At 46.9% G+C, this 25,129-nt stretch overlaps 1 protein-coding gene across 1 annotated transcript in view; it reads right to left on the bottom strand.

The window, feature by feature from the left end:
- Window positions 1-21,517, bottom strand: part of PIGA (phosphatidylinositol glycan anchor biosynthesis class A) — a 41,526-nt gene extending 20,009 nt beyond the window's left edge. Inside the window, exons 1-3 of the mRNA XM_068266212.1 lie at window positions 21,372-21,517; window positions 3,676-4,432; window positions 64-196 (exon numbers count right to left, since the gene is read on the bottom strand). Of these exons, the coding sequence (XP_068122313.1) occupies window positions 64-196; window positions 3,676-4,426 (884 nt within the window). The 5' untranslated portion in view covers window positions 4,427-4,432; window positions 21,372-21,517. The remainder of the gene's footprint in view (window positions 1-63; window positions 197-3,675; window positions 4,433-21,371) is intronic.
- Window positions 21,518-25,129: the final 3,612 nt, after the last annotated feature.

Here is a 25,129-nt window from a genome sequence, read left to right as displayed (position 1 = left end):
CTACAACGGTAAGAATCTATTTTGTTCTACATTTCCCCTCATGTTCACTGCACTTAGCTGTACCTGTCATGAAGCTGGTATCTCTCTCGAACCTCTTCTATAATGATCCTCTTGGGTCCCTCTCCTCCAATGAGAAAGTGCAGATCTGGGTATCTGCTGCACATTTCTGGGATGATCCCGCCCAGCAAATCTATTCCTGTAAAACACAATGTTGCAATTACAAGTCACTTAGCAGACATATTCAACAGGACATATAGGAGGGCACCAAGTAAGCATCACCCTTCACATATACTCCCTTTGCCACGATAAAGCTTTTCTCTAATAGATCATCACAGTGTGAGGTCAGGACCATGGCCCTGAAAGTCTGCCGTCTGTGAACCTCGTTATATTGTGGCAAATAATGGCTTTTTTCCCAACTGCCAAGCAAGCAATATCCCCCTCTGTGCATGGAAGTCTCAGTAACGTACATTCCGTACAGATCACCTGGCAGAACTAAAGAGGTCACCACCGTCACCACCAAGGGGCAGCACGGTGGCACACTGGTTAGTGCTCTCGCCTTGCAGCGCTGGGTCCCCGGTTCGAATCCCAGCCAGGTCAACATCTGCAAGTAGATTGTACGTTCTCCCCTTGTCTGCGTGGGTTTCCTCCGGGCACTCTGGTTTCCTCCCACATCCCAAAAACAGGCATATGCAGATCAGATGTTTGACTGTATTTGTTGCATGCTTCTTTCAGGTATGCGATTCAGACACTACTGATGCATGAAATTACCGGGAACAGGGTACTGGTATTGTTCAAAACAGGGCTGTGGAGTCGACACAAAAATCATCCCACTGTAACTCCAACTCCTCAGTTTAGGATTCCTCCGACTCCTCTAATTTGCATATAACAATAACCACTGCCAAAGCTTAGGCATCTTAAAGTAAACCCAAGATGGGGATAATTTAAAAAAAAGCAAAGTTATCTGATCTGGGGAAGGTGTGTGTGTGTAGGTGTGTGTGTGTAGGTGTGTGTGAGAGACATCGGCTCAGGTAGCCACAATCCCAGCTGCTCCTGTGACCTGCTAGAGCTCACTTTCATTTTTGTGACCCCTGGGGTCACAGCGCTGAAGAGCTGCTCTGCGTGTCTAACGCAGAGCAGTGTGTAGGGAGCGGCCAGCAGGGGGAGCAACCAGGGAGAGGCAGGGCTGCTCAATGGCAGCTGGGGAAGGCCTGCATGAAGGGGTTTAAAACAGGCAATACTTCTCCCCTTCCCCTCGCACCGTATCCATAGGATCCTCCGGTCCCCCGTTGCGGCTAATATTTGGTTTTGAGCGACTAGCCAGTGCGGCTAACCCTCCTCGCTTACACTGCTGTCTCCAGGAGTATACTGTGCAGTGAGCGCCCAGCAACGTGAGTGAGGACGCGCGGCGGGGAACCGGAGGATTCTACGGAGACAGAACATGGCGGCTGCAGGGGGCTGGTAGAAGCCACGGGTAATTGAAACTTTTTTTTTTTTTTTACTGTTCAGTTTAGGTTCACTTTAAAGGACAACTGAAGTGAGAAGAATATGGAGGCCGCCATATTGATTTCCTTTTAAATAATACCAGTTGCCTGGCAGCCCTGCTCACCTATTTGGCTGCAGTAGTGGCTGAACACCAGAAACAAGCATGCAGCTAATCTTGTCATATCTGACAATGTCAGAAACACCTGATCTGCTGCATGCTTGTTCAGGGGCTGTGGAAAAAAGTATTAAAGGCAGAGGATCAGGACAGCCAGGCAACTGGTATGGTTTAAAAAATAAATAAATAAATAAATAAATATGGCAGCCTCCATATCCTCACTTCAGTTGTCCTTTACAAAGGAGTTAAAGTGGACCCAAACTAAAAATACAAGATTTCAGAAATAAAATCTATTTTCTAAATAATAATAATAATAATAATAATAATAATAATAAGCCTTTTTTCAGCTGCATGATGACAAATATAAAATATTTTACATTTATTGGAGGAACCCCTCCCTTCCTTTCATATTGCCGGGACAGAATCCGACAAACTGGTGGAGTAGGAGGTGTCCAGCAAAGGAGGAATTGCTAATGGCTGCCCCCAGTATAACCCTAGTTGTGAAAAGAGAAGAGTGAAAAGCATGCACTGAAATGCTCATAGGCTTGAAGGAGTGTTTATTTATCTTTGTATGTGTCAGAGTTGTGCAAATAAATATTTTGAATTAAAAAAAAAATGTTTGGTTTGAGTCCGCTTTAAGTTTAATTTGCCTGGGGCTTCTTCCAGCCCCTATCATCTATCTACAGTAGTCCAGGCTCAAAGGGGCACTACAGCAGAACAGATTAGAAGTGTTGCTTTGGTGCGCTCCTGATGAGTCACACCCAGTGACGAAACTAGTAGGGGGAGGGGGACCCAGAAAGTGGCGTGGAGTGCAGCAAGCAGACGAACGTGGGGAATCTAATAGCGGCTGTGCGCGCGGCAGCTGTCCTGCGGGCAATACGCTATATCGAAGGAGCCCTCCAGTGGCCACCGATGCGGGGGAGAGTCCGTTAAAAAACCTCAAGCTGGATTTTATATGCAGAAATTTGCAGTAAATTTTAAAGTTTCTTATGTGGAAATAATATCACACTATGTGGAGTTTTTATTTGGAGGTAACAACTGAATAATTGGGGGGGGGGGGGGGGGGGTGTTAACCTACAATCTCAGATAGCAGTGGTCGGGGGTGACCCGGGAATAACTCAAGTGCCTAACTAAGACCAAATTGGTGGTCTTAGTAAAGGGCGAGTCCCTTTCCGTATTCGGGTGTGATGGAGGTGTTGAAAGCCAGAAGTCCCCTTAAAATAAAAACTACATGCTGTTTATTTGGAGATTAATCTAGAGGGACTTGTACCTTAGAACAACAGGACTGTACTGCGCTATTTTTTAATCTATTGAGCAGAACAGATTGGATTGAGAGGACAGCAAGGAACCTGATGGACTAAAGGGGCCTGGAAGAAGCCCCAAGTAACTTAAACCTAACTCCTTTGGTTCAGTTAAAGAGTAACCGTAACCAAGGATTGAACGTAATCTCAATCAGTAGCTGATGCCCCCTTTCCCTGAGTAATCTATTCCTTTTCTGAAACGGATCATCAGGGGGCTCTGTATGGCTGATATTGTGGTGAAACCCCTCCCACAGTCCACAGTATGATGTCAGGACCATGGTTCTGACACATTGAGAGAGAGGAAATAACAGCTGTTTCCAACTGCACAAAAAGCAAGCAAATGTCAGAACGTAAATCAGGGAGAGGAAAGCTTTTACAATGGACAAACACTGACTAAATCATTTATACATAATTATTGTAAAATATTAAGCACTTTTTTTCATTATGTTATTTTTCGCTGGTGTTCCTCTTTAAGGTTCTTTGTTAGTAGTTTTCAAACTCACACTGAAAAGCCAGTTTAGTCAGATGCATCAGTAAGTGGCAATGCAATTGCCTGGCTGTCCTGATGATCCTCTGCCTCTAATACTTTTAGCGTTAGACCCTGAACAAGCATGCAGATCCAGTGCTCTGACTGAAGTCAGACTGGATTAGCTGCATGCTTGTTTCAGGTGTGTGTCAGACACTACTGCAGCCAAAGAGATCAGCAAGACTGCCAGGCAACTGGTATGGTTTAAAAAAAAAATCCCTCTTCCTTTAGGTTCCCTTTAAACCTCTAACCTTTCCTGTAGACCAGTCTGCTGACCACCACAATGGTGATCTTACTGCTCCTCTTCTTCTGAGAGTCTGGAGTGAAGTCTGTAGGGTCCACAGCATTGGGGATCACAGAGACTATTTCGGGGTTCAGGGCGGCTCGGAGGACGGTGTTCTCTTTGCTGGTGTAGGAGACGCAGATGATGTGGTTTGTATCGCACAGCGACACCATCAGAAGCTTGTTGGTCAGCACGGAGCTGACATCGGCAAATCCAAACAGTGAGTGGTCAGTGAAAACTGTATGGAGTCCCATGGTCTTGCTGTGGAACAGAGCATCGTGGGCCATGGCGGAGAAGGAGCTGTGCGCATGGACAATGCTGACCCTTTCCCTTACGAAGATATCCCTGAGGAGAGGTAGACTATGCAGCAGCGTGGTGGCCGTGGACTGGTTATACATGACCTTCAGAGGTAAATAATAGACCTTCAGGCCATTGGTGAGGTAGCGGATGCCTTTCCGGTCCCCGTAGGCATGGGTGACGACGATCACCTTGTGTCCTCTCTCGATCAGACACTGCGACAGCTGATAAATGTGACTCTCTACGCCACCCATGTTGGGATAGAAGAAGTCTGATACCATACAGATATTGTGCGCCCTGCCAGCTTCACAGGGGGCATGGCCAGAGGTCCCAAGAGAATCACTGCAATGGTGGGGCATAGTCCTTTCTACTCTGGTTTGGTCCGGCATGGAGACGGCCGGCGGATGACAGGTCTTCTCCATATGGATCTGAAGAACGAAAACATACATCAAATAATCAAGACAGAAAACTAAACAAACGAATTAAAAAAAAAATTAAAAAATTGTCAGATGGACAAAAAAAATAATAAAAATAAATGCAGAGTTTATGAGCAGTTAAAGCAAGCCAGTTAGCACGCCCCCTTCAGACAAAAATTATCCTACCTAATAAATCCCATGTCTGTGTCCCATGTCCCTGTGTGTGCGCGTTTTTTCCCAGGGCTGTGGAGTCGGTACAAAAATCTTCCGACTCCTCGGTATATGAAACCTCAACTCCGACCCCGGGTACCCAAAATGGTTCCGACTCCTTAGTCTAATACTTAACAGGGCTGTGGATTTTGTACAAAAATCATACGACTCCAACGCAGACTCCACAGCCCTGGTTTTTCAGTAGTGTGCATGTGCAGGGACGCAAAGACACTGAGGGGGAATGACGGGCGGCTTGCAGGTGACAACAGGGCCAAGGGGCAGGCGTGTGCGCGCTGACATGCGGCAGTGACCGACCTAGAGCCCATTTTTAAACAGGCATAGGTCACCTAGTAATACAATAATGGTTCCCTACCACTAAACTAGCAACATAGGAGTATTCACACTGCACCGAATGCACAGATTGGTTCCACTGCCGCTGCTGGCACCACCACTCGGATCCAGTGTCGAGTCGCAGAGCCGGTATACAGATCAGATCTGATCTGATGCCGCAACCGCCGCCTCACCGGCCTGATGCTGTCCCTCTATTGTCAAAATGTGCCCCCCCCCCCCCGCAGTGCACTTTACCTCTCCGCCATCAGAACCATCTATACACATGCCCCAAGTGGTTGGTGGAGAAACGTGGGCATGTGTGTGACGTCAAACACGCACCCACGTGTACATCAGCAACCACATGGGAGCCCAGAGCCAGCGGCAGACACGGACAGGTATACTGCACCCGGAGGGCACATTTGACATTGGGGGGGGGGGGGGGGGGGGGTAGCCCTGGGGATTTCGTCACTCGTTTCGGTATCACTCGCTGTTACTGCCACGCACCCGATCAACCATGATGGCCCAAAATCATGCAACCAATTTCAGCCCAAAATTGGTCGCACCGGCGATCCGGCATGCTCTTGGCGGTACAGATTTTTATCCAATTCGATAATATTTATCGAATCGGATGGTCGATCATCCACCGAATTGATAGACGTATGGCCATTGTGATTTTTAGGTGCACTTTTCGAAGTGCAATCAACCTGTGAAAATAAAGAAAGGGTTGTAAAGATCAGGTTTCCTTATTTGACAGGTTATAGAATAATAAATCGTCCGCCCAATCAGAGCTCCACAACCCAACGCTTATCTTCACTTCTGTAAATGATTAATCCATTGTCACAAGTCACTTTCATGCCTGCTTGTCAAACAGCCGTAAAGGATGTGATACATGCAAAGCAGACGGTTACACAGTGATGTAATCTGAGCCCAGTGAAGGGGCGGACACACAGTCCAAACAGCCCACCGCGTTTATTCCTAGATGCCCCTCCACCAATAGAACAGCTGAGGATCACTGCCGACCTCCCTGAACAACTACAGACCCTGGGCAATTCTGCTAATTGTTTACTTTTCTCAACCATTGGTGTCTGCAGAAAGGATCCGCTAAAAATAAATACTTATAATATTAATCCCAGACACAAACATTCATGTAAAAAGACATGAGGCACTAGAGAGCACAGGAAAATGTCAATTACTCTCCTCAGTGTTCTCCCCAGGCTCTTTTAGGCTGGTTTCACAGTGGAACGTTACAGGCGCAGGTTAGAGCAGCCTGTAACGCAGCCCACCGCACAGTAATGAAAAATCAATGGGGCTGTTCACAGTGCCCACGTTGTGTATGGGCCCGTTCAGACTGCAAAATGCGGACCGCAACGCATGCGTACCGCAACGCGTACGAACGCACGCCATCCGCGTTCGTATGCGTTGCGTGGCTGATCCCATCACTGAAAAGTGAATGGGACAGCCGCGCGTTTTTGTAAAATCTGCGTGCAGCATGCGTTCCCGGACCGCACAGGTCCGGAACGCATGCAGTGTGAACATCAGACAGTGCACTCTATGCACTGTCTGATGTCGTGCGTGTCGGGCCACCCGCACGCGTTTCCAAAACGCGGCTGGAAACGCGTGTAGTGTGAACGGGCCCTTACATAGTAAAGCTGCGTCACAAGACAACGTACTGCATGCAGTACTTTAGACGCGGCTGAGCCGCGTTAGACTGTTTGCACATGCTCAGTAACGTTGTGGAGGAGCGGAGAGCGGCCAGGCACATGGCTAATTAATATGCACTGTACGTTGTGACGTGCAGTGTTTACTTCCTGGAGCGGCCGCTCTGTGCGGCGATTGGCCGGCGGGACCACGTGATGCCGCACGCGTCCAAGAGTGCGCATCACGGACGCCAGAGTGAGCTGCACAACGCGGCTCACTCTGACGTCCAGATCCAGCACCACCAGGCGTTGCGTTAGGGGGACGTTATGCGACCTTAACGCCCCCTCTAACGCAACGTCCTGGTGTGAAATTAGCCTTAGCCGGGTGCTCCACCCGGCTAGTTTTGGTGACCACCCGGCTGTCATCAGCTCTCCTCCTCCTATACTATAAGCAGAGTTGCTCACAGAAGCACCGGCCCTGCATTCTCTCATCTTGCCCCACCTGGCTACTTTTTCATGCCACCCGGCTGGAAGAAATTTCTGGGGAAAACACTACTCCTGCATTATTATTATTATTTTTTTTTATTTATATAGCGCCAACATCTTCCGTAGCGCTGTACATAGTACAAAACAAATAATGGGGAACAAATATGCATGGGGAATTCAAGACACTGTACAGTGATGACATTGAATAGTCGAAATACAAATACATACATAGTTAATATGTAGTTTGAGATATCTCTAAAGTTGGTACATGTGCATATGTTAAATTACAGCAGTATGAGAAACACTAGGAGGAGGTCCCTGCCCTTGTGAGCTTACAATCTAGAGGATAGTGGGGAGGAAACAACAGGGGAGGAGACACAGGGGTTAGTGGGTAAGGCAGTGAACCTTTAGTGCTGCCTATAGCAAATTAGAGGCTTGTCTGAACGGGTGTGTTTTCAGAGTACGTTTGAAGCTAGGTGCACACATAGCAGAAACACTAGTGTTGCAGGAAACACTGTGTTTTTGCCGCTAATGAAAGTCTATGGAAGTCTTTTGTATCACTTCCATACAAAATTGATCAGAAAAAAACGATGATCGGAAATCAGATCAGACCTGCCGGAAATAACTGACAGAAAATTGCATCATGTGTACCAGGCATTACACTATCCAGCCACTCCAGAGGGCAAAAACAAAAAAACAAAATAAAAAAAAAACAAAAAACACTTATCTGGCTGAGGAAACACTGCTGATAAGGTTTCAGTGATGGGCCGTTAATCCTGTTTGTTTTGGAACTGAATGAAGATGTTATGCTGGGTACACACTGAGATTTTTTGGCTGATTTACTGTCAGATCGATTATTTCCAATATGTACGATCTGCTTTCAGATCGATTTCCGAGCATTTGGCGATCGATTTCCGTTCACTTAATTGGAAATCGATCACCAAATGCTCGGAAATCGATCGGAAAGCAGATCGGACATTTTGAAAATAGATCTGACAGTAAATCGGCCAGAAAATCTTATAGCGAGTACCTAGCATTACATCAGACCGTCACTGCTGCTGTAGTACCTGCAATATTTTCCTTCCCCCACTCCAGCGTATTAGCGGCTTTCAGATCGGGCTGAGGCGGAAATAGCAGAGCGATCGGCTATTTCTGCCTAAGCCTGATTAAGATAGGTGAATATTTACCTCCTCCGGGGTTCGGGGTCTTCCAGCACTGGATGCCCGGGATGGAGGAGGATGGAGGAGTAGATTTGATACCCACAGCTTTCTCCTGCAACATAAACCTGTCTGAGTCCCGCGCCGTCTTCCCGCGGTCTGCCGTTCAGCCCCTGTAACTGGCTCAGTCACGTCAGTCTGGGTCTACTGGGCATGCGTGGAAGGTCCATGCATGCGCAGAAGACCCAGACTGGACCTGACTGCACCTATTACCAGGGCTGATTGCGGCTGAATGGCAGACCTCGGGAGGACGGCGTGGGACTCAGACGTGTGTATGCTGGAAGCCGTGGGCGAGTATCAAATCATCTTTTTTTTTTACAGCTCTGGTACACTTTAAGGCTGTAAATTCAGAAATTGACTATAGCTTCCTGGAGTGGGTGTCCGCTGTAATGTTTGTATGTAGGTTTACAATAAGCTCCAGGTAACAACTGTGCGTTTATCTGCATTGCATGGACTAACGTCACACACAGAACTGCTCTAGTGCTTGCATTGGAGAAGAGATTAACCACACTCAGTGCGATACTACTGAATAAACCTGTTATACAATGTCAACTTTCCAGTATATGTACACTAACTGCCTGAAGCTACGCTGCACCCCACCCTGTAGTGCAGGTATGTAAATAATTACCCATAATTCAGCAGTCAAAGGCTGTGGGATTCAGAAACAGTACTGAAAGATCACAGTAGGGTTATGACTAGTGTATACAACTCTAATGTAAAGCTGGCCATACACTTCTAGATTTCCACCCAATGTTTCAAAGTGATCAATTTCTTTCTGAAAAAGAATCTCAGACGAGAATCTATTGAAAAATCGATCAAAATGCAGATTTGCACTCTCCAAATCTACAACCCTGGGAAAGAAACACTACTTAGAAAGAAATTCCAGACAAGTAAATTCTGAGAGGGCTGAAACAATCTGATAGTACATAATATTCAGTAAGTTGTTTCCTTACAAAAAGGCTGCAAATAAGGGACAGAGGAGTGCCCTGTGCCATATCTTTCCAAAGCAAGCCAGTCATACATTGACATTCCTAGCCAGATGCAATCTGAGTGTAATCTATAGCACACCATGCCACAGCGATTAAAATTTTCAGGGAAAAAACAAACAAACGATCAGATGGAAACATTTGGGTTGATCAGATGTAGCAGTAACATGTTGCCCATAGAATTGCCAATGTAACGATCAGTGCAATGCTGCAGTTTGAGACATTTTCAATAGATGTGATGAAATCTTTTGAAAATCTGGGTGCAGTGTATGGAAGGATTCAATCCCTCGCAGGAACAGATACCGACAGAGTCCACGGACGCCTATGGAAACAGACAGTGGCCATTCTCACTAGACTGGTTGCCATGTACCTTCCACTAATTTTACTCACCTGCCACCATCACATTTGGTTCCAACCCTTGTTAATCTGCAAGGGAGAAGCATCGGGACACAGATCCGAGCCCTGTCAAAAGCATCAGTTTCCCATTGGATGGCAACAGGCCAATGGGAGTGGTGAAGCAATCAGAAACCTCTCTGTGGGTCAGGGAGGATTCCCATTGGTCTTTTGCAATCCAATGGGAGCCTGATGCTTTTGTCTGGGCTCCAATCTGTCTATCGGTGCTTCTTGCCTGCAGTGGAACAGAGTGTGATAACAGGAGGTGAACTGCACCGGTGGTATATGGAGTGCATTTGCCATAACACACCATTGTGCATTCATACTGCATGAGCCCAGCCTAATCCATTATAAGGCTCCTCAATACGACACAGTAGAAGTGACAGCTTTACATGCATAATAAGCACATGCTAACATGATAGAAATTGCAATATGCATGCCACACACTGAAGGGAATCTATGGGTATCATTCATAAAGCATTTCCGCATGCGGAAATGCTTAAAACAGCTGCCTTTACCGACCGCTTAGCAAAGTCAGCATTCATAAAGCCTCTTTCCGCATGGAAAAATGACACTACCGAGCAGAGTGATAAATCACCGCCTTGTGCGGTGATTATCGGAACAAATGTAGCAAAATGTTCATTCATAAAGATCACCGCAAGCGGTGTGAGGTTGGGAAGTACCGCTCCCTCTGATGTGGCGATACCAATGCAAGTGAATGGAGACACACAGACCTCCCAGGCAGCTGCAGTAGAGTGGAACACGGAGAAATGTATCAACTCAGCAGCTTCCTGTGTCTCTGCAAGCCTACCGCCTGCCTACCGCCAGCCTAGTTCGGGAAATCTCCGCACTGCTATCGCATGTGAACACTTTTTCATGAATGCCCACCCAGAAGTCTAAAATACCGACAGCGGGGTTTTCCCGCACTGATTCTCCTTACCGACAACAGGTTTATGAATGATACCCTATGTTTCAAAAATTCTGAACTCATGCTGGCCCCAGTATGACCCTGATGAGTGGAAATGACCTCAAGCTGACGATCATGGAAATGACCACAGTGTGACCCTGATGGCTGCAGATGACCTCAGGCTGACCCTGATGGCCGCAGATAACCTCAGGCGGGTCATAATGGCTGGAGATGAACTCATGCTAAGCCCAGGATGACCATGATGGCGGCAAATGACCTCGGGCTGACCCTGATGGAAGCAGATGACCTCAGGCTGCCCACGATGGCTGGAAATGACCTTAAGCTGACCCCAGGATGACCAAGATGGAAATAATCTCAAACTGACCCCAAGTATATAATAATCCTGATGACTGGAAATTACCTCAGCCTCACCCCGGGATGACCATGATGACTAGAATGACCTGAGGCTGACTAGAATGACCTGAGGCTGACCCCAGGATGAACATTGTAACTAGAATGACCTAATGCTGATCCCAGATAAACATGATGGCTGGGAATTACATGCAGTACTTTAGACGCGGCTGAGCCGCGTTAGACTGTTTGCACATGCTCAGTAACGTTGTGGAGGAGCGGAGAGCGGCCAGGCACATGGCTAATTAATATGCACTGTACGTTGTGACGTGCAGTGTTTACTTCCTGGAGCGGCCGCTCTGTGCGGCGATTGGCCGGCGGGACCACGTGATGCCGCACGCGTCCAAGAGTGCGCATCACGGACGCCAGAGTGAGCTGCACAACGCGGCTCACTCTGACGTCCAGATCCAGCACCACCAGGCGTTGCGTTAGGGGGACGTTATGCGACCTTAACGCCCCCTCTAACGCAACGTCCTGGTGTGAAATTAGCCTTAGCCGGGTGCTCCACCCGGCTAGTTTTGGTGACCACCCGGCTGTCATCAGCTCTCCTCCTCCTATACTATAAGCAGAGTTGCTCACAGAAGCACCGGCCCTGCATTCTCTCATCTTGCCCCACCTGGCTACTTTTTCATGCCACCCGGCTGGAAGAAATTTCTGGGGAAAACACTACTCCTGCATTATTATTATTATTTTTTTTTATTTATATAGCGCCAACATCTTCCGTAGCGCTGTACATAGTACAAAACAAATAATGGGGAACAAATATGCATGGGGAATTCAAGACACTGTACAGTGATGACATTGAATAGTCGAAATACAAATACATACATAGTTAATATGTAGTTTGAGATATCTCTAAAGTTGGTACATGTGCATATGTTAAATTACAGCAGTATGAGAAACACTAGGAGGAGGTCCCTGCCCTTGTGAGCTTACAATCTAGAGGATAGTGGGGAGGAAACAACAGGGGAGGAGACACAGGGGTTAGTGGGTAAGGCAGTGAACCTTTAGTGCTGCCTATAGCAAATTAGAGGCTTGTCTGAACGGGTGTGTTTTCAGAGTACGTTTGAAGCTAGGTGCACACATAGCAGAAACACTAGTGTTGCAGGAAACACTGTGTTTTTGCCGCTAATGAAAGTCTATGGAAGTCTTTTGTATCACTTCCATACAAAATTGATCAGAAAAAAACGATGATCGGAAATCAGATCAGACCTGCCGGAAATAACTGACAGAAAATTGCATCATGTGTACCAGGCATTACACTATCCAGCCACTCCAGAGGGCAAAAACAAAAAAACAAAATAAAAAAAAAACAAAAAACACTTATCTGGCTGAGGAAACACTGCTGATAAGGTTTCAGTGATGGGCCGTTAATCCTGTTTGTTTTGGAACTGAATGAAGATGTTATGCTGGGTACACACTGAGATTTTTTGGCTGATTTACTGTCAGATCGATTATTTCCAATATGTACGATCTGCTTTCAGATCGATTTCCGAGCATTTGGCGATCGATTTCCGTTCACTTAATTGGAAATCGATCACCAAATGCTCGGAAATCGATCGGAAAGCAGATCGGACATTTTGAAAATAGATCTGACAGTAAATCGGCCAGAAAATCTTATAGCGAGTACCTAGCATTACATCAGACCGTCACTGCTGCTGTAGTACCTGCAATATTTTCCTTCCCCCACTCCAGCGTATTAGCGGCTTTCAGATCGGGCTGAGGCGGAAATAGCAGAGCGATCGGCTATTTCTGCCTAAGCCTGATTAAGATAGGTGAATATTTACCTCCTCCGGGGTTCGGGGTCTTCCAGCACTGGATGCCCGGGATGGAGGAGGATGGAGGAGTAGATTTGATACCCACAGCTTTCTCCTGCAACATAAACCTGTCTGAGTCCCGCGCCGTCTTCCCGCGGTCTGCCGTTCAGCCCCTGTAACTGGCTCAGTCACGTCAGTCTGGGTCTACTGGGCATGCGTGGAAGGTCCATGCATGCGCAGAAGACCCAGACTGGACCTGACTGCACCTATTACCAGGGCTGATTGCGGCTGAATGGCAGACCTCGGGAGGACGGCGTGGGACTCAGACGTGTGTATGCTGGAAGCCGTGGGCGAGTATCAAATCATCTTTTTTTTTTACAGCTCTGGTACACTTTAAGGCTGTAAATTCAGAAATTGACTATAGCTTCCTGGAGTGGGTGTCCGCTGTAATGTTTGTATGTAGGTTTACAATAAGCTCCAGGTAACAACTGTGCGTTTATCTGCATTGCATGGACTAACGTCACACACAGAACTGCTCTAGTGCTTGCATTGGAGAAGAGATTAACCACACTCAGTGCGATACTACTGAATAAACCTGTTATACAATGTCAACTTTCCAGTATATGTACACTAACTGCCTGAAGCTACGCTGCACCCCACCCTGTAGTGCAGGTATGTAAATAATTACCCATAATTCAGCAGTCAAAGGCTGTGGGATTCAGAAACAGTACTGAAAGATCACAGTAGGGTTATGACTAGTGTATACAACTCTAATGTAAAGCTGGCCATACACTTCTAGATTTCCACCCAATGTTTCAAAGTGATCAATTTCTTTCTGAAAAAGAATCTCAGACGAGAATCTATTGAAAAATCGATCAAAATGCAGATTTGCACTCTCCAAATCTACAACCCTGGGAAAGAAACACTACTTAGAAAGAAATTCCAGACAAGTAAATTCTGAGAGGGCTGAAACAATCTGATAGTACATAATATTCAGTAAGTTGTTTCCTTACAAAAAGGCTGCAAATAAGGGACAGAGGAGTGCCCTGTGCCATATCTTTCCAAAGCAAGCCAGTCATACATTGACATTCCTAGCCAGATGCAATCTGAGTGTAATCTATAGCACACCATGCCACAGCGATTAAAATTTTCAGGGAAAAAACAAACAAACGATCAGATGGAAACATTTGGGTTGATCAGATGTAGCAGTAACATGTTGCCCATAGAATTGCCAATGTAACGATCAGTGCAATGCTGCAGTTTGAGACATTTTCAATAGATGTGATGAAATCTTTTGAAAATCTGGGTGCAGTGTATGGAAGGATTCAATCCCTCGCAGGAACAGATACCGACAGAGTCCACGGACGCCTATGGAAACAGACAGTGGCCATTCTCACTAGACTGGTTGCCATGTACCTTCCACTAATTTTACTCACCTGCCACCATCACATTTGGTTCCAACCCTTGTTAATCTGCAAGGGAGAAGCATCGGGACACAGATCCGAGCCCTGTCAAAAGCATCAGTTTCCCATTGGATGGCAACAGGCCAATGGGAGTGGTGAAGCAATCAGAAACCTCTCTGTGGGTCAGGGAGGATTCCCATTGGGATTTTGCAATCCAATGGGAGCCTGATGCTTTTGTCTGGGCTCCAATCTGTCTATCGGTGCTTCTTGCCTGCAGTGGAACAGAGTGTGATAACAGGAGGTGAACTGCACCGGTGGTATATGGAGTGCATTTGCCATAACACACCATTGTGCATTCATACTGCATGAGCCCAGCCTAATCCATTATAAGGCTCCTCAATACGACACAGTAGAAGTGACAGCTTTACATGCATAATAAGCACATGCTAACATGATAGAAATTGCAATATGCATGCCACACACTGAAGGGAATCTATGGGTATCATTCATAAAGCATTTCCGCATGCGGAAATGCTTAAAACAGCTGCCTTTACCGACCGCTTAGCAAAGTCAGCATTCATAAAGCCTCTTTCCGCATGGAAAAATGACACTACCGAGCAGAGTGATAAATCACCGCCTTGTGCGGTGATTATCGGAACAAATGTAGCAAAATGTTCATTCATAAAGATCACCGCAAGCGGTGTGAGGTTGGGAAGTACCGCTCCCTCTGATGTGGCGATACCAATGCAAGTGAATGGAGACACACAGACCTCCCAGGCAGCTGCAGTAGAGTGGAACACGGAGAAATGTATCAACTCAGCAGCTTCCTGTGTCTCTGCAAGCCTACCGCCTGCCTACCGCCAGCCTAGTTCGGGAAATCTCCGCACTGCTATCGCATGTGAACACTTTTTCATGAATGCCCACCCAGAAGTCTAAAATACCGACAGCGGGGTTTTCCCGCACTGATTCTCCTTACCGACAACAGGTTTATGAATGATACCCTATGTTTCAAAAATTCTGAACTCATGCTGGCCCCAGTATGACCCTGATGAGTGGAAATGACCTCAAGCTGACGATCATGGAAATGACCACAGTGTGACCCTGATGGCTGCAGATGACCTCAGGCTGACCCTGATGGCCGCAGATAACCTCAGGCGGGTCATAATGGCTGGAGATGAACTCATGCTAAGCCCAGGATGACCATGATGGCGGCAAATGACCTCGGGCTGACCCTGATGGAAGCAGATGACCTCAGGCTGCCCACGATGGCTGGAAATGACCTTAAGCTGACCCCAGGATGACCAAGATGGAAATAATCTCAAACTGACCCCAAGTATATAATAATCCTGATGACTGGAAATTACCTCAGCCTCACCCCGGGATGACCATGATGACTAGAATGACCTGAGGCTGACTAGAATGACCTGAGGCTGACCCCAGGATGAACATTGTAACTAGAATGACCTAATGCTGATCCCAGATAAACATGATGGCTGGGAATTACATGCAGTACTTTAGACGCGGCTGAGCCGCGTTAGACTGTTTGCACATGCTCAGTAACGTTGTGGAGGAGCGGAGAGCGGCCAGGCACATGGCTAATTAATATGCACTGTACGTTGTGACGTGCAGTGTTTACTTCCTGGAGCGGCCGCTCTGTGCGGCGATTGGCCGGCGGGACCACGTGATGCCGCACGCGTCCAAGAGTGCGCATCACGGACGCCAGAGTGAGCTGCACAACGCGGCTCACTCTGACGTCCAGATCCAGCACCACCAGGCGTTGCGTTAGGGGGACGTTATGCGACCTTAACGCCCCCTCTAACGCAACGTCCTGGTGTGAAATTAGCCTTAGCCGGGTGCTCCACCCGGCTAGTTTTGGTGACCACCCGGCTGTCATCAGCTCTCCTCCTCCTATACTATAAGCAGAGTTGCTCACAGAAGCACCGGCCCTGCATTCTCTCATCTTGCCCCACCTGGCTACTTTTTCATGCCACCCGGCTGGAAGAAATTTCTGGGGAAAACACTACTCCTGCATTATTATTATTATTTTTTTTTATTTATATAGCGCCAACATCTTCCGTAGCGCTGTACATAGTACAAAACAAATAATGGGGAACAAATATGCATGGGGAATTCAAGACACTGTACAGTGATGACATTGAATAGTCGAAATACAAATACATACATAGTTAATATGTAGTTTGAGATATCTCTAAAGTTGGTACATGTGCATATGTTAAATTACAGCAGTATGAGAAACACTAGGAGGAGGTCCCTGCCCTTGTGAGCTTACAATCTAGAGGATAGTGGGGAGGAAACAACAGGGGAGGAGACACAGGGGTTAGTGGGTAAGGCAGTGAACCTTTAGTGCTGCCTATAGCAAATTAGAGGCTTGTCTGAACGGGTGTGTTTTCAGAGTACGTTTGAAGCTAGGTGCACACATAGCAGAAACACTAGTGTTGCAGGAAACACTGTGTTTTTGCCGCTAATGAAAGTCTATGGAAGTCTTTTGTATCACTTCCATACAAAATTGATCAGAAAAAAACGATGATCGGAAATCAGATCAGACCTGCCGGAAATAACTGACAGAAAATTGCATCATGTGTACCAGGCATTACACTATCCAGCCACTCCAGAGGGCAAAAACAAAAAAACAAAATAAAAAAAAAACAAAAAACACTTATCTGGCTGAGGAAACACTGCTGATAAGGTTTCAGTGATGGGCCGTTAATCCTGTTTGTTTTGGAACTGAATGAAGATGTTATGCTGGGTACACACTGAGATTTTTTGGCTGATTTACTGTCAGATCGATTATTTCCAATATGTACGATCTGCTTTCAGATCGATTTCCGAGCATTTGGCGATCGATTTCCGTTCACTTAATTGGAAATCGATCACCAAATGCTCGGAAATCGATCGGAAAGCAGATCGGACATTTTGAAAATAGATCTGACAGTAAATCGGCCAGAAAATCTTATAGCGAGTACCTAGCATTACATCAGACCGTCACTGCTGCTGTAGTACCTGCAATATTTTCCTTCCCCCACTCCAGCGTATTAGCGGCTTTCAGATCGGGCTGAGGCGGAAATAGCAGAGCGATCGGCTATTTCTGCCTAAGCCTGATTAAGATAGGTGAATATTTACCTCCTCCGGGGTTCGGGGTCTTCCAGCACTGGATGCCCGGGATGGAGGAGGATGGAGGAGTAGATTTGATACCCACAGCTTTCTCCTGCAACATAAACCTGTCTGAGTCCCGCGCCGTCTTCCCGCGGTCTGCCGTTCAGCCCCTGTAACTGGCTCAGTCACGTCAGTCTGGGTCTACTGGGCATGCGTGGAAGGTCCATGCATGCGCAGAAGACCCAGACTGGACCTGACTGCACCTAGTACCAGGGCTGATTGCGGCTGAATGGCAGACCTCGGGAGGACGGCGTGGGACTCAGACGTGTGTATGCTGGAAGCCGTGGGCGAGTATCAAATCATCTTTTTTTTTTACAGCTCTGGTACACTTTAAGGCTGTAAATTCAGAAATTGACTATAGCTTCCTGGAGTGGGTGTCCGCTGTAATGTTTGTATGTAGGTTTACAATAAGCTCCAGGTAACAACTGTGCGTTTATCTGCATTGCATGGACTAACGTCACACACAGAACTGCTCTAGTGCTTGCATTGGAGAAGAGATTAACCACACTCAGTGCGATACTACTGAATAAACCTGTTATACAATGTCAACTTTCCAGTATATGTACACTAACTGCCTGAAGCTACGCTGCACCCCACCCTGTAGTGCAGGTATGTAAATAATTACCCATAATTCAGCAGTCAAAGGCTGTGGGATTCAGAAACAGTACTGAAAGATCACAGTAGGGTTATGACTAGTGTATACAACTCTAATGTAAAGCTGGCCATACACTTCTAGATTTCCACCCAATGTTTCAAAGTGATCAATTTCTTTCTGAAAAAGAATCTCAGACGAGAATCTATTGAAAAATCGATCAAAATGCAGATTTGCACTCTCCAAATCTACAACCCTGGGAAAGAAACACTACTTAGAAAGAAATTCCAGACAAGTAAATTCTGAGAGGGCTGAAACAATCTGATAGTACATAATATTCAGTAAGTTGTTTCCTTACAAAAAGGCTGCAAATAAGGGACAGAGGAGTGCCCTGTGCCATATCTTTCCAAAGCAAGCCAGTCATACATTGACATTCCTAGCCAGATGCAATCTGAGTGTAATCTATAGCACACCATGCCACAGCGATTAAAATTTTCAGGGAAAAAACAAACAAACGATCAGATGGAAACATTTGGGTTGATCAGATGTAGCAGTAACATGTTGCCCATAGAATTGCCAATGTAACGATCAGTGCAATGCTGCAGTTTGAGACATTTTCAATAGATGTGATGAAATCTTTTGAAAATCTGGGTGCAGTGTATGGAAGGATTCAATCCCTCGCAGGAACAGATACCGACAGAGTCCACGGACGCCTATGGAAACAGACAGTGGCCATTCTCACTAGACCTGTTGCCATGTACCTTCCACTAATTTTACTCACCTGCCACCATCACATTTGGTTCCAACCCTTGTTAATCTGCAAGGGAGAAGCATCGGGACACAGATCCGAGCCCTGTCAAAAGCATCAGTTTCCCATTGGATGGCAACAGGCCAATGGGAGTGGTGAAGCAATCAGAAACCTCTCTGTGGGTCAGGGAGGATTCCCATTGGTCTTTTGCAATCCAATGGGAGCCTGATGCTTTTGTCTGGGCTCCAATCTGTCTATCGGTGCTTCTTGCCTGCAGTGGAACAGAGTGTGATAACAGGAGGTGAACTGCACCGGTGGTATATGGAGTGCATTTGCCATAACACACCATTGTGCATTCATACTGCATGAGCCCAGCCTAATCCATTATAAGGCTCCTCAATACGACACAGTAGAAGTGACAGCTTTACATGCATAATAAGCACATGCTAACATGATAGAAATTGCAATATGCATGCCACACACTGAAGGTAATCTATGGGTATCATTCATAAAGCATTTCCGCATGCGGAAATGCTTAAAACAGCTGCCTTTACCGACCACTTAGCAAAGTCAGCATTCATAAAGCCTCTTTCCGCATGGAAAAATGACACTACCGAGCAGAGTGATAAATCACCGCCTTGTGCGGTGATTATCGGAACAAATGTAGCAAAATGTTCATTCATAAAGATCACCGCAAGCGGTGTGAGGTTGGGAAGTACCGCTCCCTCTGATGTGGCGATACCAATGCAAGTGAATGGAGACACACAGACCTCCCAGGCAGCTGCAGTAGAGTGGAACACGGAGAAATGTATCAACTCAGCAGCTTCCTGTGTCTCTGCAAGCCTACCGCCTGCCTACCGCCAGCCTAGTTCGGGAAATCTCCGCACTGCTATCGCATGTGAACACTTTTTCATGAATGCCCACCCAGAAGTCTAAAATACCGACAGCGGGGTTTTCCCGCACTGATTCTCCTTACCGACAACAGGTTTATGAATGATACCCTATGTTTCAAAAATTCTGAACTCATGCTGGCCCCAGTATGACCCTGATGAGTGGAAATGACCTCAAGCTGACGATCATGGAAATGACCACAGTGTGACCCTGATGGCTGCAGATGACCTCAGGCTGACCCTGATGGCCGCAGATAACCTCAGGCGGGTCATAATGGCTGGAGATGAACTCATGCTAAGCCCAGGATGACCATGATGGCGGCAAATGACCTCGGGCTGACCCTGATGGAAGCAGATGACCTCAGGCTGCCCACGATGGCTGGAAATGACCTTAAGCTGACCCCAGGATGACCAAGATGGAAATAATCTCAAACTGACCCCAAGTATATAATAATCCTGATGACTGGAAATTACCTCAGCCTCACCCCGGGATGACCATGATGACTAGAATGACCTGAGGCTGACTAGAATGACCTGAGGCTGACCCCAGGATGAACATTGTAACTAGAATGACCTAATGCTGATCCCAGATAAACATGATGGCTGGGAATTACCCAATGTTGACCCTAGTAAGATTCTAATGGCTGGAGATGACCCCATGATGGTTGGAGATTACCTAAGGCTGACCCCAGGATGACTAGAATGACCTGAGGCTGATCCCAGGATGAACATGATGGCCGGAAATGACACCATGATGGTTGGAGATTACCTCAGGCTGACGATGTCTAGAATGACCTGAGGCTGACCCCAGGATGACCATGACGGCTAGAATGACCTGAGGCTGATCCCAGGATGAACATGATGACTGGAAATGACCCTAGTAAAATACTAATGGCTGGAGATGACCCCAGTATTATTATTATTTTATTATTATTTAGTATTTATATAGCGCCAACATATTACGCAGCGCTGTACAGTATATATATATATATATATATATATATATATATATATATATATATATATATCTTGTCACTAACTGTCCCTCAAAGGAGCTCACAATCTAATCCCTACCAATACCAGTATGATCATGATGGTTGGAGATTACCTCAGGCTGCCCCAGGATGACAGTGGTGGGTAGAATGACCTGAGGCTGACCCCAGGATGAACATAACTAGAATGACCTGAGGCTGCTCCCAGATAAACATGATGGTTGGAAATGACCCCATGTTGACCCTAGTAAGATCCTAATGGCTGGAGATGACCCCAGTATGACCACGATGGTTGGAGATTACCTCAGGCTGACCCCAGGATGGCCATGGTGGGTAAAAATGGCATCATGCTGACCCCAGTAAGATCCTGAGGGCTAGAGATGACCACAGTAGGACAATGAGGGCTGGAGATTACATTGGGCTGACCCCAGGATGACCATTATGGCTAGGAATTACCTCATGCTAACCCCAGTAAGATTCTGGTTGCTAGAGATGATCCCAGTATGACCATGACAGCTGGAGATGCCTCAGGCTGACCCCGGGATGACTGGGGACGACTGGAAATGACCTCATGTTGACCCCAGTTAGATACTGATGGCTGGAGATGAGCCCAGTATGACTATGATGGCTGGAGATGCCTCAGACTGACCCCAGGATGACCATGATGGCTGAAAATGACCCCATGCTGACCCCAGTTAGATTCTGATAGGTGAGGATGCCCCCACAGGATGATCCTGAGGGCTACAGATGACCCCAGTAGGACCATGGAATCCTTATATAATGCTCAGTTTACCACTCCACCAACACTGAGGGATTACCTGCAGAGCGTGTCAGCGCGGCTTCCCCCGGCGGCAGGAGACGTCCAGCTCGCGGCTCCCGCTACACAACATGACAGGTCCCCTTCCCCGGCTGCACAGCGCAGTAGTACCCCGAATCCATCAGTCTCCATACACTTCCTGCTCCCGCCCCCACACCGCCGCACAGCCAATCACCGCGCTCACTGCGTGGTGTCACGCCCTGGCCAGCCTCCTGATTCGCTGTACACCGCCTCTCCTCTGATTGGCTGGTTTCCGAGACGGGACGTAGAGGGAAGGAGGTGGGCGGGGTGCGAGCAGCACACGTGACTAGAGATGGGAAGTTCGGATCTTTTCAATGATCCGGATGATTCGAATCGGATCATTGAAAAGATCCGGATCTTTGATCCGAATCTCGGATCATTTTTACTAGGGAAGCATTGGGGGGTGAAATGACTAGCAGGGCAGGAGAAGGAGAGGTGGGTAGACACACAGAGAAGGGGAGAAGATGGACAGAGGGCAGAGAGTGGACAGAGAAGGGAGGAGGGACGAGCAGAGAGCAGAAATGTTTGCACGTAATACCCACATGCTGCAATCATAGCTTTACATGTATTTCACCTATATGCTCATCTGTGTACCTTGAATGGAAACGTCGCACAGTAAAAGAAAGCATTCCCCAAAGCATTCCCAGAAGATAAGGGCAGCTGTTTAGTGCGAGGGCAGGAGGATCATATTGCGCTGCAATCACAGTGCCTGCAAAGTTACTGAGCTGTGCTGAGCCAAAAGCTTCCAATGTGTTCACTGTGCACAACTAGGAACAGCCAGCCTATATAATGGGCAGCACATTGCAGCCAGTATGTGTGCTCTACACATATCTGGCAGTGGCACCCATGTCCTCTCTACCTGTCCCTGCAAGGCTGCCTCCCATCCAACAGAGCGATCCATTTCTGCTCTGCTTCCAGGACCCCGCTGCCCGCTGAGAGGGGGCGTGTCGCCCCTGGCCCCGCCCCTTTTGCGATCCGAATCACTCATTTTGATGATTCGGATGATTCGACTCACAAAATAGATTCGGATCAAAGATCCGAATCGTTCATGATCCGGACAACACTACTTCTTTCGTTTTTCTTATCTTTTTCCACTCACCACTATGAGAAATCAAGCGCGGAAACGATCGATCGGGAGCAATCGTTTTTGCGGCACGATTCTGCACTCGATTCTCTTTATCTTCATTCTAGAGATGCGAAGTTCGGATCTTTTCAATGATCCGGATGATTCGAATCGGATCATTGAAAAGATACAGATCTCTGATCTGAATCTCGGATCATTTTACAAGGGAAGCATTCGGGGGTGAAATGACTAGCAGGACAGGAGAAGGGGAGGGGGGTGGACACACAGAGAAGGGGAGAAGATGGACAGAGGGCAGGGAGTGGACAGAGAAGGGAGGAGGGACGAGCAGAGAGCAGAAATGTTTGTTTGCACACAATACCCACATGCTGCAATCATTATGCTTTACATATATTTCAGCTATATGTTCATCTGTATACTCCCAACTCCCATTCCCCAAAGCATTCCCAGTAAGTGAAGTGCAGCTGTTTAGAGAAGAGTGCAGGAGGATCATATTGCACAGCAATCACAGTGTCCTAGCCCAGCATGCTGCCTGTAACGTTAGTGAGCTGTGCCAAAAGTTTCCAATGTGTTCACTGTGCACAACTACGGAACAGACAGCCTATAATGAGCAGCACATTTCAGCCAGTATGTGTGCTCCACACATATCTGGCAGTGGCACCGATGTCCTCTCTCTCTCATCTACCTGTGGCTGTGCAAAGCTGCCTCCCCTTCAACAGAGCGATCCATCTCTGCTCTGCTTCCAGGACCCCGCTGATAGGGGGGCGTGCCGCTCCTGGCCCCGCCCCCTTTGTGATTCGAATCACTCATTTTGATGATTCGGATGATTCGACTCACAAAATAGATTCGGATCAAAGATCCGAATCGTTCATGATCTGGGCAACACTACTTCTTTCGTTTTTCTTATCTTTTTCCACTCACCACTATGAGAAATCAAGCGCGGAAACGATCGGGAGCAATATCGAACATGACAGTTTTTTTTCAATCGGATCCAGATCTATCGCACGGAAAATCGTACTGTGTGTATTAGGCATTTTACAGAGAAACAGTCCTTCTTTCGCCCTCATTTGTCCCTCATTCAGGACTGATGTACAGATCTATGTTAATATATGACTGTCCCTCTTTTAGAGGGACAGTCCCTCTTCGGAAGCCCTGTCCCTCTTTTTTCCTCATTTGTCCCTCTTTCAGGACTTTGTCCCTCTTTTCTATGTAAATATATATATTTCTCTACTATAAAATGTGTTTGACTCTAAACTTTATTCCCATCCTTTAAATTGATATATTACTAATTTTAAAATGTTACTATGGAGGAAAATGAACCAGGATAGAAAGGACCAGTGTGGTTTAAATCATAAAACAACATATTTTTCTTATGAAATCTTTATGGTATGCGTGACTAGGGGTGTGGTTTAAGTGTCCCTCATTCTCATCTCAAAAAGTTGGGAGGTATGTATTTTTCTGCAGAAAATGTAGTTAATAGACTCTAAACGTTATTCCCATTATTTAACTTGAGATTATTCTTATTTTTAAATGTTAAAATGATGGAGAACTGATGGTGACAGGATCAGTGCGGTCTGAATTTTAACTAGTTGACCACTGAGGGGTTTTCCCCCTTAGGCCCAGTTCACATCTGCGTTTCTTTCCGGAATGTAACCGGAACGTATACTGTACAAACGGAACGGATGTAAATGGATCCAATGTTAACCTATGAATCCATTCACATGCGTCCGTTGGTACGGGTATGTTCCGGCCCCCGGATCCAAGAAATGCCGCAGGCCCTAATTTTCCAGACCGTTCTTCCTAGCGAAATGGATCCGAAAAAAAATACTGCAGTATTGGGGCAATGGGAAACGGAATGTTTCTTCACACTAGTGGGCCGACGCGATCCTGAGCGATGGGAGGGTGAGGGTAGGGTGCTGCAGTCGGGCAGGTGGGCTAGGGAGGCCAAATACATACCTAATTTTGTGCAGCAGCCGGCAGTAGAGGCTACCGTCTTTCGCGTCATGTGACTACATGACGCGTCATGTGACTAGTCACATGATGCGCTGTGTAATCACAGCGGAAGAAGAGGACCCCTCTACCGCCGGCTGCTGCACAAGATTAGGTATGTATTTGCTGAGTGAAAACGGATCTGATCAATCATTGATCAGATCTGTTTTCACTATGTGAACGGGCCACAGACTAAACTATCCGGATCCGGTAAAGCGGACACCGGATCCGTTTTGGCCCAAAGTGGGCCTTAAAGTGTACCTGAGATTAATAAATACAAAAGATTTATACATACCTGGGGCTTCCTCCAACCCCCTCCGCATCGATCGCTCCCACTGTCCCACAATGTCTTCCTCCGTTTTCTCCTGGTCCCGGTAGAAGCCCCGAAAGTTTGGTGAGTCTAGATGCACTGGGCATGTGCGGCCCACCACGCTCCTGTGGCTGAAAGCGCACTGCGCTGAAGGTGTACAGTGCTCCCAGCCATGGCACACTGCCCATACTCCAACTGACCCATACTGAGCAAATTTACGGGGCTTCTACCAGGACCAGGAGAAGGCGGAGGAAGCCGTCGTGGGAGCGATCTATGCGAAGGGGGCTGGAGGAAGCCCAAGGTATGTATAAATCTTTTGTATTTATTCGTCTCTGGTACCAGAGCAATTTTCACCTTT

The sequence above is a fragment of the Hyperolius riggenbachi genome, chromosome 2, assembly GCF_040937935.1.
Source record: "Hyperolius riggenbachi isolate aHypRig1 chromosome 2, aHypRig1.pri, whole genome shotgun sequence".
NCBI classification, from domain to species: domain Eukaryota; kingdom Metazoa; phylum Chordata; class Amphibia; order Anura; family Hyperoliidae; genus Hyperolius; species Hyperolius riggenbachi.
The sequence above is the reverse complement of the archived record's forward strand: the minus strand, read 5'-3'. Positions and strand labels throughout refer to the sequence as shown.